The following is an 18,531-nucleotide window of genomic DNA, read 5'->3' on the forward strand; positions in this document are numbered from 1 at the left end:
TTTTTAAACTAAAATTTGTATTCTGTCATCATTTAATTTCCCTCTGCATAATCCAAGTTGAGTTTCTTCAATAATACACGCTCTAAAAATGCTGGATTGTTGTAACCTAACATGACAACACAGATGCAAGATATTCTTAAATATGTTGGAAACAAAAAGCCTTTCATAGTATTTTCAACTATTTAAACTAACAAATTTACATTAAACATTATGATTTTAATCACTATCAAGTTAGTAAATTATCAGGTCAAGCAAAAAACAAAACATACAAAACTGTCACCAAGCTAAGTTTTATAACTCTATATTATTCTCCAGCAGTGCATTTATTATTATTTATTTTTAAATAACCCAATGAATACAACTTGCTGACATTTGTGTTCATCATTAAATAACTTAACATTATATTACCTCAACAGCTGATAAAAAGGATGAGAAAACGACACCCAGACTTTTAAAGCAAGAACAAAAAATTGTAAATAAAAGATATTTCTACCTAGAGGAGATTTATCATGGACTTTTACTTGGAAAAACCCCCACAATTGAGATATTTCCACTAGTGTCACATTTATATTATAGCAATATTTTATTAAAAGGAACTCCAAAGCATATGTGAGATTTCTTTTATAAGAAAGGAACATAAACATCAATAGAACATACACCATGAAATGATCAGCCAAATAAAGCTAGATATATAGAATATAAATCTTATGTATAAATAAGCTATATATAAGACATTTATCAAGTAAGCCAACAAAATTGTGTTTAAATAAAACCAAGAACAACAACATTCTCACCTGTTTTCTTACCAAATTCAGTAAAAAACAAAGCACGCAAGAAATTCGATTATGACATGATGGCTTGAGACAAAGGTTTTTTTTATTAAAACTGCTGAAGGATATTTTTAAAATGACGACATCTTACAAAAATACATCATGGCAATTTCATTAGGGTCTGTGTAATTGTCTGATAAAAAGGTAGTTACAAAGCTTTGTTGTAACAAAATGAGCTCACCCCTCCCCAGCACTGAAGAACAGAGAGGTCACTAGTGCAAAGTATTGTATGGAAATGGCCCAGTGCATTGTCTGCGGATCTTACTAACAGCCTAAGCTGACCATGTACTGTAGCACACTGGGATAACAGTATTTCTAAAACGGGAAGTCTGGAAAACAAACAGCTGGATTTACCACAGTCTTTGTCAAACTTTTATATATATATATTTATACTTAACACAAATATCTTTAGAATATACAAAAAAAAAAAACTTCATGGCCAAGAGTAAAAAAAAACGTAATTTCTTCAGCTTCTCAAAAGGACAAGCAAAATGATACACACTCTCCTTCCAAGCGCACTGTATGTTAGTGCACTCGAGCTGAACACGCGTTATGCTGTAACACAAAACAGGAGAGTTTCCCTGTAACACAGTAACACCTGCTCACAGCAGTAACCTGAACTCAAACGCTTCCGCAATCATGCTAACGTCCTCTTATTATCACATTGTTTACGTAACTTCACGACACAAAATCATACAAGATATATTAAATTCTTCCCTTCATAAATAAATGCCTGACTCCTGCTTCCCCAAAACAATATATACACATGGCATCATTTGTATACATCTTCCTGTTACATCCGAAACTAAACATTTAGTTCCTGAATATATGATAATTAAATTAGATTCTGGAAAATAGCATTAGGTGAAGCATTTTTTCTCAGAACACTCTTAAAGGTTAAGGTTCTTCAGTATAATAAAGAACTTTCAACATCTGTAGAGCCTTTAAATTACACTAAAGATTCAAGGATCTTTACATTTTCGAAAAAATAGTTGTGAGGAACTATCACTGGCTTTCCTGCAAAGCCCCATTTTAGAACCTTTAATGTTAAGAGCGCAGGAACCAAAGTTATTGAGGCCAAAGCAAGCTCTGTGTTGAAGACGTCCTGCCATTAACAGTCTGTAGAGTTCAACTGGCTGGTAAACACATTAGGATGCATTGAGGACAGACCTGCTGTAGAGGGTCTGGTAATAGGCACCAGAGTCAATGGCGGATGGACCTGCAGTGTCATAGATCTGTTTGGCGGGCACGGGTGAAGACGTGGCGTAGCTGTTGTAAGCCATCACTTGATCCTGGTACGACTTGAGGTCCATCTTCTGCTCATTGGACATGAGATTGGTGATGGAGAACGGATGGTTGAAATTGAAGTGGGGGTCCATTGACTTCAGTGGGTCGTTCTGCAGATCCAGGTGGTGCATGGGGCTGCCCAGCAGGTGAGGGCTGTTGCCCATTCCCTGAGAGTGCAGGTGTGAGCTGGATGGGGGCATTGAGGAGGACACTGACGATGGGATAGGCACTGGAGAGCTGTGTGAAAGATTTGGGGCTTGCGATGGGCAATCCAGCTGCACTAGGCTCCTCTGCTGCTCCTCTGAGGCGGATCCAGCATGGGAGCTGTCGGAATGGGCAGATTCGGCCCCATCAGAGCCGGTGGTGGGACTGTGCTCCTCTTGCATCCCCTCACTGCCATGTGTGCCCTTAGTGCTGCTGCCGTCCTGAGACTTTGCCGAGCTCTTTTTCCCAGCTTTTTCCTCGATTTTAAAGCGCTTCTGGCGACGGAGGTAGCAGCCGTTCTCAAACATGTTTCCAGAATTGGGATGCAGCGCCCAGTAGGAGCCTTTCCCAGGCTTGTCGGGCGAACGTGCCACTTTGACGAAGCAATCGTTGAAGGACAGAGAGTGGCGGATGGAGTTCTGCCAGCGCTGCTGGTTTTCACGGTAATACGGGAACAGATCCATGATCCACTGGTAGATTTCATTGAGGGTGAGCATCTTGCTTTGTGATTGCTGGATGGCCATGGTGATGAGGGAGATGTAGGAGTACGGTGGCTTGGCATGGGTCAGTGAGCGACGGTAGGGCTTTGGCATCTCCTTAGTCCGGTTAAGTGAGGTAGGAGAGGGGTAGCTGATCTGGGACATAGGCTGACCCATGCTTTGGTAATGCGAAAGAGGACCCAGCGAGGAGGCAGAAGAGCCCAGCTGAGTCAGAGAGCTGGGGTTCAGCGAGGAGCCTACGGGGGACAGGCTCATGTGGTTGGGGCCTCCACCCATGCTGGATAATGGGCTGCTGTTGAGACCTGCGCTGGGATAGCCCATGTTCATGCTGGATGTGGAGCAGGCTGAGTTGAGATTTATGTAGCTGTTCAAGCTACTCACTGAGTTCATTGCGCTCGGAGAGGAATACATCTGAAAGAAAATAACACACAGGAGATTAATGTTTTGCATTCAGTTTGTCATCAACTCATAAACAATTTTGTAATAAAACATATTTTAAACGAGGCCATTTTTTATGGCAAACTCTAACTTTGTTATATTCTAAATTATCTATAAGTGTATTTCTTTTATTTCGTTTTACACATAAAATAATTAATAGTTAAAAAGTTCTAAAGGTCGATCTATTTACAACTCGTTTGCAAACTTCGAATGAGTATCGAAATAAAACTAAACGCAAACAAATACTAACAAACAAATACAATACAGACTAACAATAATATAAATTTGGTGCTGTGTAAGCAGGGCACCAAATACGTTTTGCGCAGCAAAAACAATTTGAATGTAAATGCGCAGACGTAAAGTTGAGGAAATAAAACCTTAATGCGGCTTAATCAATAAAATATTATCTATTGCGTAAACTGGAAAAGAAAATGTATCAATCAACTAGGGTAGCCTTTCTATTTCGTACATTCGCAAATAACAGTTTGTGTTGGATCTGGTGACGTGTAAAACAAATGCACAAAACTCTCATGTGAAATCAAAAACGAAATTGGCTATAATCAAAAGCGAAATGTCCACTTTTAAAAACAATAATTCTATTATTAAATTGCAACAACATGTACATATTATATCAATGAATATTAAATATTTCAATTATAATTATTAACACTTAAATGTTATGTCGCATTTATTCTATCTATCTATCTATCTATCTATCTATCTATCTATCTATCTATCTATCTATCTATCTATCTATCTAATTCTTGAATAAACAGATATATTATTAGTTTTATAAAACAGTTTTGAAGACTTTCTGCAACTTACCTCACTTGCCTCACTGTAGAAAGGATTCCACTCCGGAATTTCATGAGATTCCATCTTCACGGAGTTCAACATCCCCAAATAAAGTTGTAACTCGTAAGAAACGGGATAGTGACAGACGACTAACCGTGTACTAAATGCCCTCGAGTTGTTGAAGAGATTTTGGTTTAAAAAATAAATAAATAAACAAACGTCCCACAAGACGAGAAACTTTGGTAATTCCACGTATGAACTATAAAAAGTTTTGGAAGTCAGGCTCTTCTGTTATCTTCAGTCCCGTGGATCAATAAGTTGTTTTCTCATGATTAGTTAACTTATAGTTCACTCTGGTGACCCGTAAACATTTTCAAGTATAATCCTCAGAAGTCCAAAGTGAAGCTGTGGAGCCCGTGTCAGCTCTGTGCGGTAAGTAATGTAGGAAAGCCTCACCTCAGGCTTTAAACACGCGCAGGTAAGGGACCGCCCTACGGGCCCCGGGACTCAGGAAGGCGTCCCTAAAGGTCTCTCTTGCCCCCTGCTGTTCTGTATATTGGCTGGCCGACACGTCCATCCCAATTGTCATCCCAGACAACTCCAGGCCTACAATGAAAATGAACGGAGTGAAATGGAGAAGATGTTGGGACCACTATTGTAACTCAGACTATAACTTTAGTTAAAATTCTGGGTTGTTTTAACCCTATGTTGAGTCATAAACATGGACAAACCCAACGTTTGGTCAATGCTGTTAAATGTAAATTACAGTTTAACTAAGCTGTTGGGTTTGTCCATATTTGACCCAAACATTGGGTTTCAACAACCAAGCAAGGTGTAGGCTACGGAGCGAGTGAAATGATGGATAGATAGATAGATAGATAGATAGATAGATAGATAGATAGATAGATAGATAGATAGATAGATAGATAGATAGATAGATAGATAGATAGATAGATAGATAGATAGATAGATAGATAGATAGATAGAAAGTTTATTTTTTTATGCTTGTTGGAAGTTTAATTTTTGGCTCTTATTTTCAAGTTAGCGGACATTTCTGCTTTTTGATGGTCGTAAAACACCATCAGTCAATCATTTAATGGCTTCTTCTTTCATCGGTGATGTGTTCAAGGGTGGTATAAGCTCATCAGGGCTTAAACTCATCACGGTGGGGGTCCACATCAGTAATCTGAGGTGCCAGTTTAAAAAGTTGTTAAATCCCCTCGGCTATCACTTTCAGGACGGCCACAGTAAGCGAATGATGGTGATTAATGCTCAAGAGATTGTTTAAAACCTTGAGAACATGTGGTTTCTCGAAAAACTAAGCAGACAAATCAATATTCACTACAGAATATGATTTAAATGGGCGGTTAAATTAGGCGCGCATCGTATTTGTTTTGTTTCTCTTTATTTTACTTCTACATTACAGTCGTTTTAATAGAGCCTCATACTCTTTAAAAAGTCCAATCAGTTGCTTTTATTTTCGAGTATGAGGTGCACCGTTGTTTCTGCACAAACACCAGAATCTATTTTTGCTCCATTTTCTGTGTGTGAACTGAACCAGCTAAAACTTTCCTGGCTTGAAATGACCCGTGAAGATGCGCGACTGTATATGTGAATACACATCTGTTGTTAGGCGCAGACAGGAACATCACAATGCCAATGCATTTCCTAATGGCTAATGAATGGAGATGTAATTGATCAATTGGCGGGGGGTCGACAGGATTAGGAGAGGCCTGACCCCCAAAATGCAATGTCATGTGCTATTTCCACATCACACCATTAAAAAGAGATCATAGTTAAAGTGATCAGAATTTATTAGATTCTTAATCAGCCAGTCTGTGTCACACAGAGCTGTTTGCATTAAGAACTTTCACTTTATGTCAAGAGGTTAGATGTTCATTGGGCTAATTCAATTGTGCTAGCGTGTACTGCACATGATCAAAATAAAAAGCGATAGATATATATATATATATATATATATATATATATATATATATATATATATATATATATATATATATATATATATATATATATATATATATATAGCGAACTTGCAGACGCATCTCTGTGTTTGGCACGCTTTTCTTCTCGGTAATCCTGCAGTGTCTTGAGATGGTGTATTGGCGAACACACATCTGAACATCCTCCCGCTGTCTCTGTGCTTCTCATGCCAATGCAGCGGCGCATCGTTCATTAACACCTCTATAATTGGATAACAATAGTCCTAATGGGTGACGCTAATGGAGGAAGCAGAATATTAGAAACGTGTCTTAAGGCTTTTGAGGAGACAAACAGCAGCGAGTAATTAATGATGTCTAAAACACGCAGAATTCACATGGAAGCCTCCAAATAACATGCAGTGAGCAGGCAGGAAGTTTCCAGCCGACGATCTGTTAAAATGTGTGTCAAGAACAATAATCACAAACAAAGTGCACAAAATTACCTGCCATTGGGGCAGACACTTTTTATTTAGAAATTTCTATTAATAATAATAAGAATAATATTAATAATAATAATAAAATAATAATAATAATAATAAATCCTAAACTAAAATGTGCACTCAAAAAATGGCGTTTGCTGTTTGTTCAGACTACCCATTTAAAATGAGCTGAAACAACACAAATATTGATGTCTTTTTGGAGACAACTTAATTATTTTATGTTCAATCCACTTTAATTTAAAACTAACACGTTAACTTAATTCCTTTATCCCAGCACAAATCGATTGTGTGGAACCCAGCATTTTTTACAGTGTATTGTGGTTTCCACCAAAGTATAAAGCAGATTTAGAGTCGACTGAGTACCATAATCATCAAATCAACATCAGAAAATAAAAAGAAAGAATAATTAGACAAATGTAAGAATTCAGCTTTAAATAACAGGAATTAATTAGATTTTAAAATGTATTCAAATAGAACAGTAGGTTAATATATATATATATATATATATATATATATATATATATATATATATATATATATATATATATATATATATATATAAATGTTTGCACACTTATGAACCTTTAAGTGTTCACAAGGCAGGCTATGCATATTTAAAGTTCTGCCCAAGTTTTTGCACTCCTAAATCTAAAATTTTTTCACAATTTATCTTAGCCAGTTATCCGTATTTTATCAAATATAACTATATATATCCAATATTGTGCATATTTAATAAAAACGTGTAACAATTTACAGTGTATTGCAATAATAGCATTACAGCAAACATTATTTGGTCAACAATTATGACGAGACTGACAATTAAATTTGATTCTGTCTATTATATACTTTAACATAATTTTCTACAAGAGCGTTTTAAACATTTTGTTTGGAGATTTCAAATTCTAGTGCAGAGATGGCCAAACTGTCCGCGGGCCAAGTTGGCCCATTGTAACCTTTAATTTGGCCCACCATCCCATCTGAGAAGAGAGAGAGAAGGATAGAGAGGGCTGGGGCAAACACCTTTAAAAGAGGTCGTCATTTTTACTTTGACGTAATCTTTTCTGTTTGTTTTATTGCTGAGCTACAAAAAAGCAAACTGAAGTGAAATGTTTCAATTAAATGCTGTACAAGAATCAGATATAAAAATAATGTACAGTAAATAATGTCACTCGACGGATAGGGGCTATGCAGAAGACATCGGTGAGCATATTAAGGCAAAAACTAGCGTGACTCCTTTCTGTTGTAAATGAGATTGTTTTTGTTTTACTGTAATAAGCTCATTATTAAATGTACAATATATGCTGTATTATTTATTATAAAGCAATGCTTTCTAGTTTATTTTTTAAACATTAAATAAATTAGGAAATTACCCATGGCAACTATGTTTACCTCCGGCTGTAACCTCAATCAAGTTTGTTTTTTGGCCCTTCATAAGAAAAGGTTTGCGCTAAAGTTTAGTAGAATATCTCCATCTGCTGGACAAAGAGTGGCATAACAGTAACACCATACACCTTCGAAATCCAGTTTGCCTGGCTTAGTTTTATTTTGATTCAAACTTTTCTTTAGATATTTGGTTGTGCGTGGTCATTTTGATTTCATGTTTCATTTAATTGAATCATTATTAATAATATTTAAATGTACTTTAGTTTCAGTTAGTCATTCTAGTACACAAAGACAATCGCACGTCATGATTATTCCAAGTATGATGTGATCCTCGTTTAACATCTATGTTGATCCTGGAACATTATTTTTGTTGGAAAATGTAATCCATACCTATTCCCTTCCCCTAAACCCAACCATAACTGTAAATGATTCCCAAAATCAAAGGAGAATAACAGTTGGAAAACAATCATGTAGAAGTGCATAAACCAAACCAAAACATAACATAAACGTTTCCCTTAATTCTGATTGGCATGTTGTTCCAGGATCAACTTAGATGCTAATCCAGGAACATGTCCTACTTGGGGAAATCAGGTTAGGGAAGACAATTTCTAAATTAAAATGATGTTTTCCACTGACCATTTCAAATTCCTCTTTGTTTTTAACTTCAAATAACTTTAACAAAATCGTTTTAGTTAACAAAACTTATCCTCTAAGCCAGGGGTGGGCAAACTCGGTCCCGGAGGGCCGGTGTCCTGCACAGTTTAGCTTCAACTCTAATCAAACACACCTGAACATGCTAATCAATGTCTGCAAGATCACTAATTATCTATAAGCAGGTTTGATCAGAGCTGGAGCTAAACTGTGCAGGACACCGGCCCTCCAGGACAGAGTTTGCCCACCCGTGCTCTAAGCACACTGACCTTAATAAAATCTACAAAGACAACAAATAAGTGTAAAACCTACTGCTGACCATGCTGTAAATAGATGAGGTTTAAATCTAGTCATTTTCCCCAAACAAACACAGCAGATAAACGAAGAAAGCAAACATAATCTAACCTTGAACGCTTTCAGAGTCTCCAGTACAAAAATAACGCAGTGAGCTTTACACATAATCACAATTTCATAATGGTCATTACAAAGTCCAGTTCAGCTCCACCTTTAATTAGGTCAGACTGCACTAGATTTCAACTACTGTACTAATGTTTTACCAGCGGCTTATCAATAATCGGGGTAAGCTAGCTCTTTATGAACACAAAATGCAATAAAATAAAATGTGAGAATAACGAACCATGTTAAATGGCTAATTTGTTAAAAACGTAGCTAAAAACGTCACTGCAAAATCGTCGTATGTTGAAATATTATTAACTATACTGAATGATATTAAAAACAAACCTTTATGGTTTAAGTTCTGCACATCTATATTTTGCATCATTTCAATGAATAAAGGGCGACACAGTGGTTAGCACTGTCGCCTCACAACAAGAAGGTCGCTGGTTCGACTCCCGGCTGGGCCAGTTGACATTTCTGTGTGGAGTTTGCATGTTCTCCCGGTGTGGGTTTCCTCCACAGTCCAAACACATGCGCTATAGGTGAACTGAATAAACTAAATTAAGGAAAAAAACGAGAGCGAGCCTGTAGTCGGTGCAGTTCTGTGATTGTAAAGCACATGGCGTATATCCAAACAAAGCTGTATAATCGGCATCTGTCTGGTGGTTTTCTGGAAAACATTCTGGCAAATCGTTCATCCTTTGAAATGTATTTCTTCTCATAGCAAATACGACGCGGTGTGTCTATGTGAACCTGGTCTTTCGGTGTAAGAATCGACGCAACGAAAGTCCAAACATATGCGCTATAGGTGAACTGAATTAACTAAATTGGCCGTAGTGTATGTGTGTGAATGGATGTTTCCCATTACTGGGTTGCAGCTGAATGGACATTCGTGTGTAAACATAGGCTGGATAAGTTGGCAGTTCATTCCCCTGATGAATAAAGGCCGAAGGAAATACTAAGCCGAAGGAATATGTACGAATGAATAAAATAAAGCCCTCAATAGACCCTTGAGAGTTTGTGAAAAGTCAATCTTTTAATTTAAATACAATTTTAAGCTGTAACATAAAAGCCGATTAAACAAAGGTCTTACAGAACAGTACTTTTGTGCATTTATATATTTAGTCATACATTTTTTCCAATGTCATAATGGAGAACGAACCAACGAAACGTGTCCAAAAGAATATCAGTTAAGCGTCCATATACTCTTGGGGGCACAGCATATGATGGACGCACATCTAAAAGATAGTTTTAGCATTTAGATTAAAACAATTCCCATCAAAGTACGCCTTTGACATGTAAAAATCGAACAAAAATAATAAATCTGGACCATATACGTGTAAAAAAAAAAACAAACAACGAACAAAACGAAGAGTGGATCTGTAATATTAAACTAGTCGTCGCCTCCAAGGATTTAAAAGCCAATGGGTTACAATAGAAAATATAGTGATCTGCTTACTCGTAGAATAAAAATCTACTGTGTGTGTGTGTCTCTACCCATATAGCTTTAAATATAGGTTCCCAATGTAAAACGTTCCCTACGTCTGTCCTTGTTATCTGACGAAAGCCACACAAAACATTTTAACCACAAAAATATATATATATGTTATAGCATCATATGATACGACGATATTCAGCGAGTCTATCTTTGGTTTATCTATTCATTCAAAGACTTAGTGGTACATAAAGCAACATAGTATCAAATCTAGAGATTGCACATCTATAACCATGGAAAGGGAGAGATCTGGTACAATCTACACGGAGTATAAAACATAAAAATATCTATTATACATGCTGCTTCGAGAAGCGGTCTGAAGGAAGGGCTTTTTTATAGCACTTAGTAATAATTCCTGGACGTTCGGAACAGTTTTCTGCAGCATAGACGACGACGGCGGAGGAAAGAAAACGAGAGCGAGCCTGTAGTCGGTGCAGTTCTGTGATTGTAAAGCACATGGCGTATATCCAAACAAAGCTGTACAATCGGCATCTGTCTGGTGGTTTTTTGGAAAACATTCTGGCAAATCGTTCATCCTTTGAAATGTATTTCTTCTCATAGCAAATACGACGCGGTGTATCTATGTGAACCTGGGCTTTAGAATCGACGCGACGAAACGAAGAGTCAGAAGTAAGTGCTGGAGGGTTTAATACATGGGTATCTCTGAAGAGAATCATGGCTGTGTGTTCTCCTTCGTCTCGGACTGAAGGAGAAGGCGAAGGGAAAGTGGGCGGGCAAAAGTTGGAGGAAGAGGATCTGGCAACCAGTGACGTCTCTTGAGCGCACTCGAGTGCTTCGGCCGGCTTCGGGGATTATGATCGCAGCTTCCTCAGGGTGAGGTTTGAGTTCTGTTGGGGAGACAAGCAAACGCAGTTAACATTCAGATGTTACATTGTGAATGATATGCATGCACACACACCGATTTCAAATGTTTGTCTCCTTTAGATTTGATCAGCTCATTAAATTTGCATTTATTTTAGCTACAATACAAAAAAAATGGTCTCAAATATTGTATCATTATTATTATTATAGTAAATGGGGCGGCGCGGTGGGTAGTGCTGTTGCTGATTCAAACCCCAGCTAGGTCAGTTAGCATTTCTGTGTGGAGTTTGCATGTTCTCCACATGTTGGCGTGGGTTTCCTCCACAGTCCAAACACATGCGCTATAGGTGACTTGAATAAGTTAAATTGTCTGTAGTGTATGTCCTGGTCCTCCAAGTTGAGGGTTGAGCATTGGGCTATCGACCCACCTCGAAAAAATTGGATGTTACGAAACACCAACATGGTGCTCCTAAATATCAACTTTTATTTAAATAGCCTTTTATTTTAATAAGGAGTAAGTATATTATTAAATATTAAATTAAAATTAACTAAAACATAATAAAATTAAATATTGTTTGATGGAAAAGTGAATTCTCAGCAGAGCTTTCTTCAATTAACAGAGACTAGCTGCATATAAAAGTATGTGTTTACATAATAATTGTGTATATTTATGATATACACTATCGGTCAAAAGTTTGGGGTCAGTATAATATTTAGTCCCACTTTATATTAAGTGGCCTTTACTAATCTGTACTTACACTGAAATTACTAATCTGTTACAGTGTACTTATTGTGTAAAAACATGCCTTTACATTGTGTTTATGCTTAGTTAAATACATGGATGTAACTACATCTGTTATTAATTTCTGTAATAACATCTTTAATTACTTTGTTGACCATCCCTTACACCTTAACCCACCCTTAAATCTACCAATACTACCAAACCTGTCCCTAACCCGACCCCTATCCCACCTCGAAAGCACCAGACGTGTTCTGCAATATATTATGAACACAGTAAGTACATTGTGTTTATATTTTGACGTAAGTACATAGCAGTTAAGGACACTTAATATAAAGTGAGACCTACATTTTAAAATGTTTTTAAATAAGCTTCTGCTCACCAAGGCTGCATTTATTTCATCAAAAATACAGCACAGATTGTAAAATTGTGAAATGTTATTGCACTATAAAATAACTGTTCAAAAGTAGTTTATAATTAAATTTAATCATTTATTCCAGAGATTTTAATGATGAATTTTCAGCTTCATTACTACAGTCTACAGAGTCACATTATCCTTCAGAAATCACGCTAATGTAAATCATTATTATCATTATTATTATTATTAATGGTAATAGGAATAAAAGCAATAATGACTGAAGTAATACTTTTATTTGAAACTACATCCAATAAGGCAGTTATTTCAATTTTTAATAAATATTTAACAATGAATTTTTTTAACATTTAATAAATTGATGAACAGAATCATTTTCTCAAAAAAAAAAAGAAAAAAAGAAAAGAAAAAACCAAACCAAAACACAATTAACATTTATTAACTATTTAGCAATATGGCTTCATTGTCTTCCTCACATCCCTACAATAAAATTTGTTTAAAAGTTCAGTTCTCCCTGTTTTCATGCGTAAATTTATGTTGTGCATAAATGTTGATTATTATAGCTTTTAAAACTTTGAGACATTCTGATTGTCTTTAATATTGTTTATGCTACATTACATTTGTGAAAAATATTCTGTTTTGTTTGATTTTCAGAAGATTTTTAGATTAGCATTTCATTTTGAGTGTCGATTAAATAAATTACACCAAAAGATTACTGTTTTTTATATATATATTTTTTATATATAGCATTGTAAAATAATCTAGAAGTTAAAGGTGTAGTTACTCTCAAAATAAATATTAACCTTGATTTAGACCTCAGAATTCAGATTTATTAAACATTAGGAAACAAAATTACATTTAATTTTTTTAAAATTTATGTTGTACATAAATTTAGTTTATTATAGCTTTTAAAACTTGTCTTTTTTTAAAGAGACGTTGTGCTAATAAAAATATATGTATTTAACTAGAGTTTGCTTGTTTTGACACATTTAAAATATGTGGCTGAGAAATAACTGAATATTTTATTCTAATTGGGCAAGTAAAAAAAATCCAGTTATCACAGAAAATTATTAGCGTTAAGCCCTGTGATAGTTTGAAATTTCATTGATAATGGTCTTAAAAGGGCCTTAAAAAGTCTTAAATTTGACGTGATGAGACCTGCAGAAACCCTGTGTTTGCCCAGATATTTAAAAAGAATATATATTAGAGCAGTAATAACAATACCGTGAAACCGTGATATTTTTATCCAAGGTTATACCATCAGAATCTTATACTGGCCTATGCCTAATTACGACACATAATTCGATTAACATCATTGCGTCACCACGCTATCCACGTTTCCTCAGGAGTTTTATGTGATTTCTGGTGTTTCATTTTTAATTTGTCGTCTTTAACTGCAGTTTGGCACTTTCATTCAGGAACATTTCATGCATGCCCCTGTGACAAACGAGATATTGGATGCGAGTATGAACTGCTGGAAGAGTGTAGTTTTAATAGAATTTTATACCGCACGCTGAATGGGAGGAAAAAAAACCTCCGCACTTCACGATGCAGGTGTCTGTGGTCTTCACTGACTCGGTAGGTGCAGATAAGCGTCAGACAGCCGTGTGTGTATAGACTATCCTGTCGAAAAGCGCAGCGAAAAGTCCTACATGACGGTTTGATTAAGGTGTTTACATGTCTGTACTGCACTCCAATAATGCGATAAAAATCGGCATACTTCACATGTCTTAATTCAATTTCTCTTTAGTTCGATTATGACCTTAATCTAATTAAATTAATCAAAAAATAATAATAAAAAAATTCGCTGTTTACATGATAGACTCTTAATCAGAGTATTGTCTTAATTGTATTACGATCGAATTATTGGTGTCCATGTAAACGTACTCATTGAGTCCTGCTGTCTTCATTAGTTTCAAACACAGATTTCTTTACAATTTTAAACGGCATCTTTAGATACCTTTTCTGCTGGAGATACTGTTTTCCTATAAAACATAAATAAAAAATCTTACACATACCATAGGAACAGTATAATTTTCTGCTTCTGCGGTTTTAAAACCTTGACATTTCCAAACTGCAGTATGCCTTGAAAATGGTTATCGTTAAAATAAATATACATGGTACTAGACCTGTCACGATAAGGAATTTTTGTTGTGCGTTATATTGTCACAGAAATCGTTGTGATAAGCGATATCATTGTCATTTTAACAATGCAATAAATAACATAAATAATACTCGGTACAACTACTGCTTGTACATTACTGTGACGGTTGGGTTTAGGCTTGGGGTAGACTATTAATAAAATACTACTAATGAGAAATTAATAAATAATCAAAATAATTCTCGTTAACTTCTTGCCACAACTGTATCTGATCTAGCAACAACCCATTTTTAACACTTATTATATAATAATAATAACAACAGCATATTAATGCAAACAGCCATAAACACTTTCAAACACTTTTTCATTCTAAAGGTTACTCAGATTCTATGATTTGATGTTAAAAAGGTAAATATTTGTATTTGACACTGGTGAGGTAGACTGTTAGTGTCATTGTAAATGTCATGTGACATTATTTGTGAATTTGTAAATATATATTACAACGCCAAAGTAATCACTGAGGTCCTCTCAAAGTATTACACGATAAGTTGATATATTGATTATTGTGAAAGGCCTACTATATAACACACACACACACACACACACACATATATATATAATATGTTGTATGTGATCACTTGGATGCTTTAGAAATCATTCTAATATGATGGTTTGAGCTAAAGATTAGCTGAAGATGATGATTTTTTTGGGCAAAACTTAACCTATTATTAACACTCGGATTGCATTTTTTCCTCTATTTAAATTTGTACTCAATTTTTTTTACTCAGTTTGGTCTCCTACTGTTTTTTGGCATAAAATATTGCCTCAACTTAATAATACCCACTCTTTCATCTTTTCAGTCTATTTTGATATATTTGTACGCTACTTTATATGGCTGATTCCAGCTTTGTGGATGTGACATTTGCAGTAAAAATTCCAAACATAAATTCACAGAGAAAGTATACGTCAAACATTATATTGAAACATCTGTTTATATTTTCCGAAACAACTGACCAGACTTATAGGATCAAAAAATATCAATCTGTAAACATTTTTATACTTTAAATGAGGAAAATAAACATGCGTTATGGATGTGACAAAAAAAGTCTGCGAGTTTACAGTGTACAACAGATTTTGTAGAAATTCTGTGAATTAATCTGCACAACCCAAAAAAATAATGCTAATCAAATGGATAAGAGTCGGCTCTCTATAGAGAAAACATGATTGATTTTATTTTATTTTGACATGTTTGCATATCTGAGGGAAAAGCTTTGTTATGGATCTAAGACTTCTCCGTTATGGATGTGACGGATGTGAAATTGCCACTTGTGTGACTTTGGTAAATCAAATTTAATAGTTTGAAAACATTGAGATACATTTTTAAGTATTTTTTAAAGTACTGTAAAATACTTCTCTATGCAAAAAAATATAGAAACGGTTTTGCTATTTTGGTGAAAACTTGAAATCTGGTGAAAAAGGTTGACATTTGCATGGAATTGCTCATAGTTTTTTACTTTTTTCTTCACTTTACTATTTACTTTGATCTTCTAACACTAAAAGTCGCTTTTTATTGTTTATTTCAGTTTATATATTATTTTTTTAACTCAAAATGAGCTAACTTTATATCTCTCTTCTTTCTCTTTTACATCTAAACTAACTGGAGTTGTCAAATTATTAGCATGTTGTTCTATAATCATTTTTGATTATTTTTATTGTCCTTATTTGTAAGTCGTTTGCGATTGACTGTAAATGTAATATAAATGTAAATCTACAATTAGCTGCTTCGTCTATCATCATCATCATCATCATCAATGTTGATTTATTTTGTACAAACTTATACTTTTAATTGGGAATAAACATGTTCACCGTTTCTCCCAATCAATTTCATGCATCCTTTAGGAATGAAGCCATGAAGTCAAACCTGCTGCTGGCGTTAGGGGTCTCTTTCCTTCTTCACTTTCACATCACCGGCCAGGATTGTGGAGATCTCGCCTTGCATGAAGGCCCAGGGCACGTTGGAGCCCACGAGAGGGCACTTCTCTCCGCTGGGGCAGTACACCTCACTCCCTGAGCCCTGTCTGCGGATGAAGTCCCGGGTGCAGGGGAAGCAGAACTTGTGCCCGGCCACTGATGGACACTGGACGAAGTGGGTGTCCTCCAGACGCTCCTGGCATATGGTGCAGCACAGAGGGGCACCGCCACCTCCAGCTGAACCTTCACCTCCCATAACTGCACTCTGGTCAGTGACAGTGGCCGGGCCTCCTGTGCTACTGCCAGCGGACGGTTCTCCATTTCGGGACGCCAGTCTCCGCTGACCACCACCAGGGGAAGGACTGGTGCTGTTCTGCCGGCCTGCATTTGCAGAGTGCCCGCTGCCGCCTGGACCATCTTTTGAGGAGGCAGTGCCAACATTGTCAGCCACACTCATGAGTGCTGTGATGGGTGACGGGTCGCTACCGTGGCCCTCTGGAGGCTGTCCTGCGCTGGCTAGTGAGGTGGCTGGCATGTGCCCAGGAATGCCGGGATACGCACTGAGCGGCCAGTGCTGCCGCAGCTCCTCAGAGGTCATCCTTTCTCCGGCATCCGGGTCAGGCGAGGCTTTGCGTCTGCGTACTCTGGGTTGCGTAGGGCGGCCGATGTGGCAGAGAGCAGTGGGCAGCATGGAGCAGCTGGCATCCAGGTACGGCTGTGGGAGGGCATCTGGGGCTGGCATTTCTTTAAATGCCCGCACTGCATCGCTGAGGAGCTCTGACAGGAGACGCCAGTCACCGGTGCCATGCCTTTTCTCATACTCGACATACTTGTAACCTGAATTAATGACCTTGCCGGTGTCTTTCTGAGAGTCGTGGAACATATGTTTGACCAGTGCCAGTATGCTGGCGAACACATTACCAGAGCCGCACGGGTACTCTATGAAGACTTTCAGCTCAAACTCCACCATCAGCTTGGCGTCGAATGCAAAAACCCTGCCCACCAGGCCGTGGTCCTTCTTGAAGCGGACATTGAATGGGGTGCAGCCGGACAGGGTGTGCAGGGTATCCCGCATGAGTTTAGGGCGTCCTGCCCAGTCGTCTGCCCGGTTGCGTACACTTTCAGAGAGCTCGGCCAGGGCTTCTGCATTCCTCTGCTTCTCCTTGAGCTCCTTTTCGAACTCAGGGCCCATGAAAGATGCCACACCCACGTTCATCCCCATGCTCAGGGCCTGTCTTTTGCTGATTTCATTCAGCATGGGTGCAGGAATGGTCAAGGCGGCACTGCCAGCTCGGGGATTCAGACCAGGCATTGCGGTCAGCAGGCCGTGAGGGGCTCCCACGAGCCCTTGGGCCATCAAATTGGGTGGCACAGCCCCCACCAATGTCCTCCTAGCAGTAGGGCTCTGCCTGCTAACCTCAGGCGGACCTCCATCTTCCAATCTGGGCAGCCCGTTCGGCAGCCTGGCGGACACATACTCGCCCCTTCCCCTTTCGTATCGCTCGGAGGGCGGTCTGCCGGCCTCCATAGGACCCTCCTTACCCGCGGGACCGTGTTTGCCGCCGGGCTGCGGACCCGGAGACCTGCCGTCCTGCATCACATGTGTCCGCTTGAGCTGCCGCGCGGTGTCGATGAGCAGCTCTATCCGGTCCGCGCCCTCGTAGTTGACGCAGCCTCTGCACACCGCCTCGCTGAAGTCCCAGATCATGGCCCACGGCATCTTCGGCAGGTCGCAGAGGTAGCACCACTGCCGCCTGGAAGATGCCTGCGAGGAAGAGGACATATTTGATAGGCCCTCGCGATCTTGCGTTCTCAAATCCACCCTGAATCTCGTTCACAGCCAGCCTCCGAGTGTTCGCGGTCGACTATCCCCTCGTTACGGACGACTATATGCAACTCTGTGGGATTTTTTGTCATTCAGAATCGCGGTGTTTGATGTTTCAGCCAAATCGTCTGGGCCGCAGAGTTTCTCCTGGAAGACGTTCCAAAAGTTACGCAACTCTGCGCCGCGGAATCATGGGAAATGTAGTTTTCAGTCGCTGAACGCTCTCTTCCCTCTTGGCGCTTTTGCCTAAAGAAAGTCTATTCTTTTAAAGAAAATAA

The 18,531-nt window shown here is 38.0% G+C and overlaps 2 protein-coding genes across 2 annotated transcripts; both read right to left on the reverse strand.

Moving 5' to 3' along the window:
- Positions 1 to 858: 858 nt before the first annotated feature.
- On the reverse strand, positions 859 to 4,503 carry foxa3 (forkhead box A3). Its single transcript, XM_056478726.1, has 2 exons — positions 4,085 to 4,503; positions 859 to 3,232 (listed from the first exon to the last, which is right to left on the reverse strand). Exons 1-2 carry the CDS (start codon positions 4,154 to 4,156, stop codon positions 1,979 to 1,981), a joined length of 1,326 nt encoding a protein of 441 aa, XP_056334701.1. The 5' UTR covers positions 4,157 to 4,503; the 3' UTR covers positions 859 to 1,978.
- A 5,440-nt stretch (positions 4,504 to 9,943) lies between these two features.
- On the reverse strand, positions 9,944 to 18,426 carry irf2bp1 (interferon regulatory factor 2 binding protein 1). Its single transcript, XM_056477927.1, has 2 exons — positions 16,379 to 18,426; positions 9,944 to 11,270 (listed from the first exon to the last, which is right to left on the reverse strand). The coding sequence occupies exon 1, from the start codon at positions 18,209 to 18,211 to the stop codon at positions 16,391 to 16,393; it is 1,821 nt and encodes a 606-aa protein (XP_056333902.1). The 5' UTR covers positions 18,212 to 18,426; the 3' UTR covers positions 9,944 to 11,270; positions 16,379 to 16,390.
- Positions 18,427 to 18,531: the final 105 nt, after the last annotated feature.

Source organism: Danio aesculapii, chromosome 18 (genome assembly GCF_903798145.1).
Source record: "Danio aesculapii chromosome 18, fDanAes4.1, whole genome shotgun sequence".
In the NCBI taxonomy this organism is placed as follows: domain Eukaryota; kingdom Metazoa; phylum Chordata; class Actinopteri; order Cypriniformes; family Danionidae; genus Danio; species Danio aesculapii.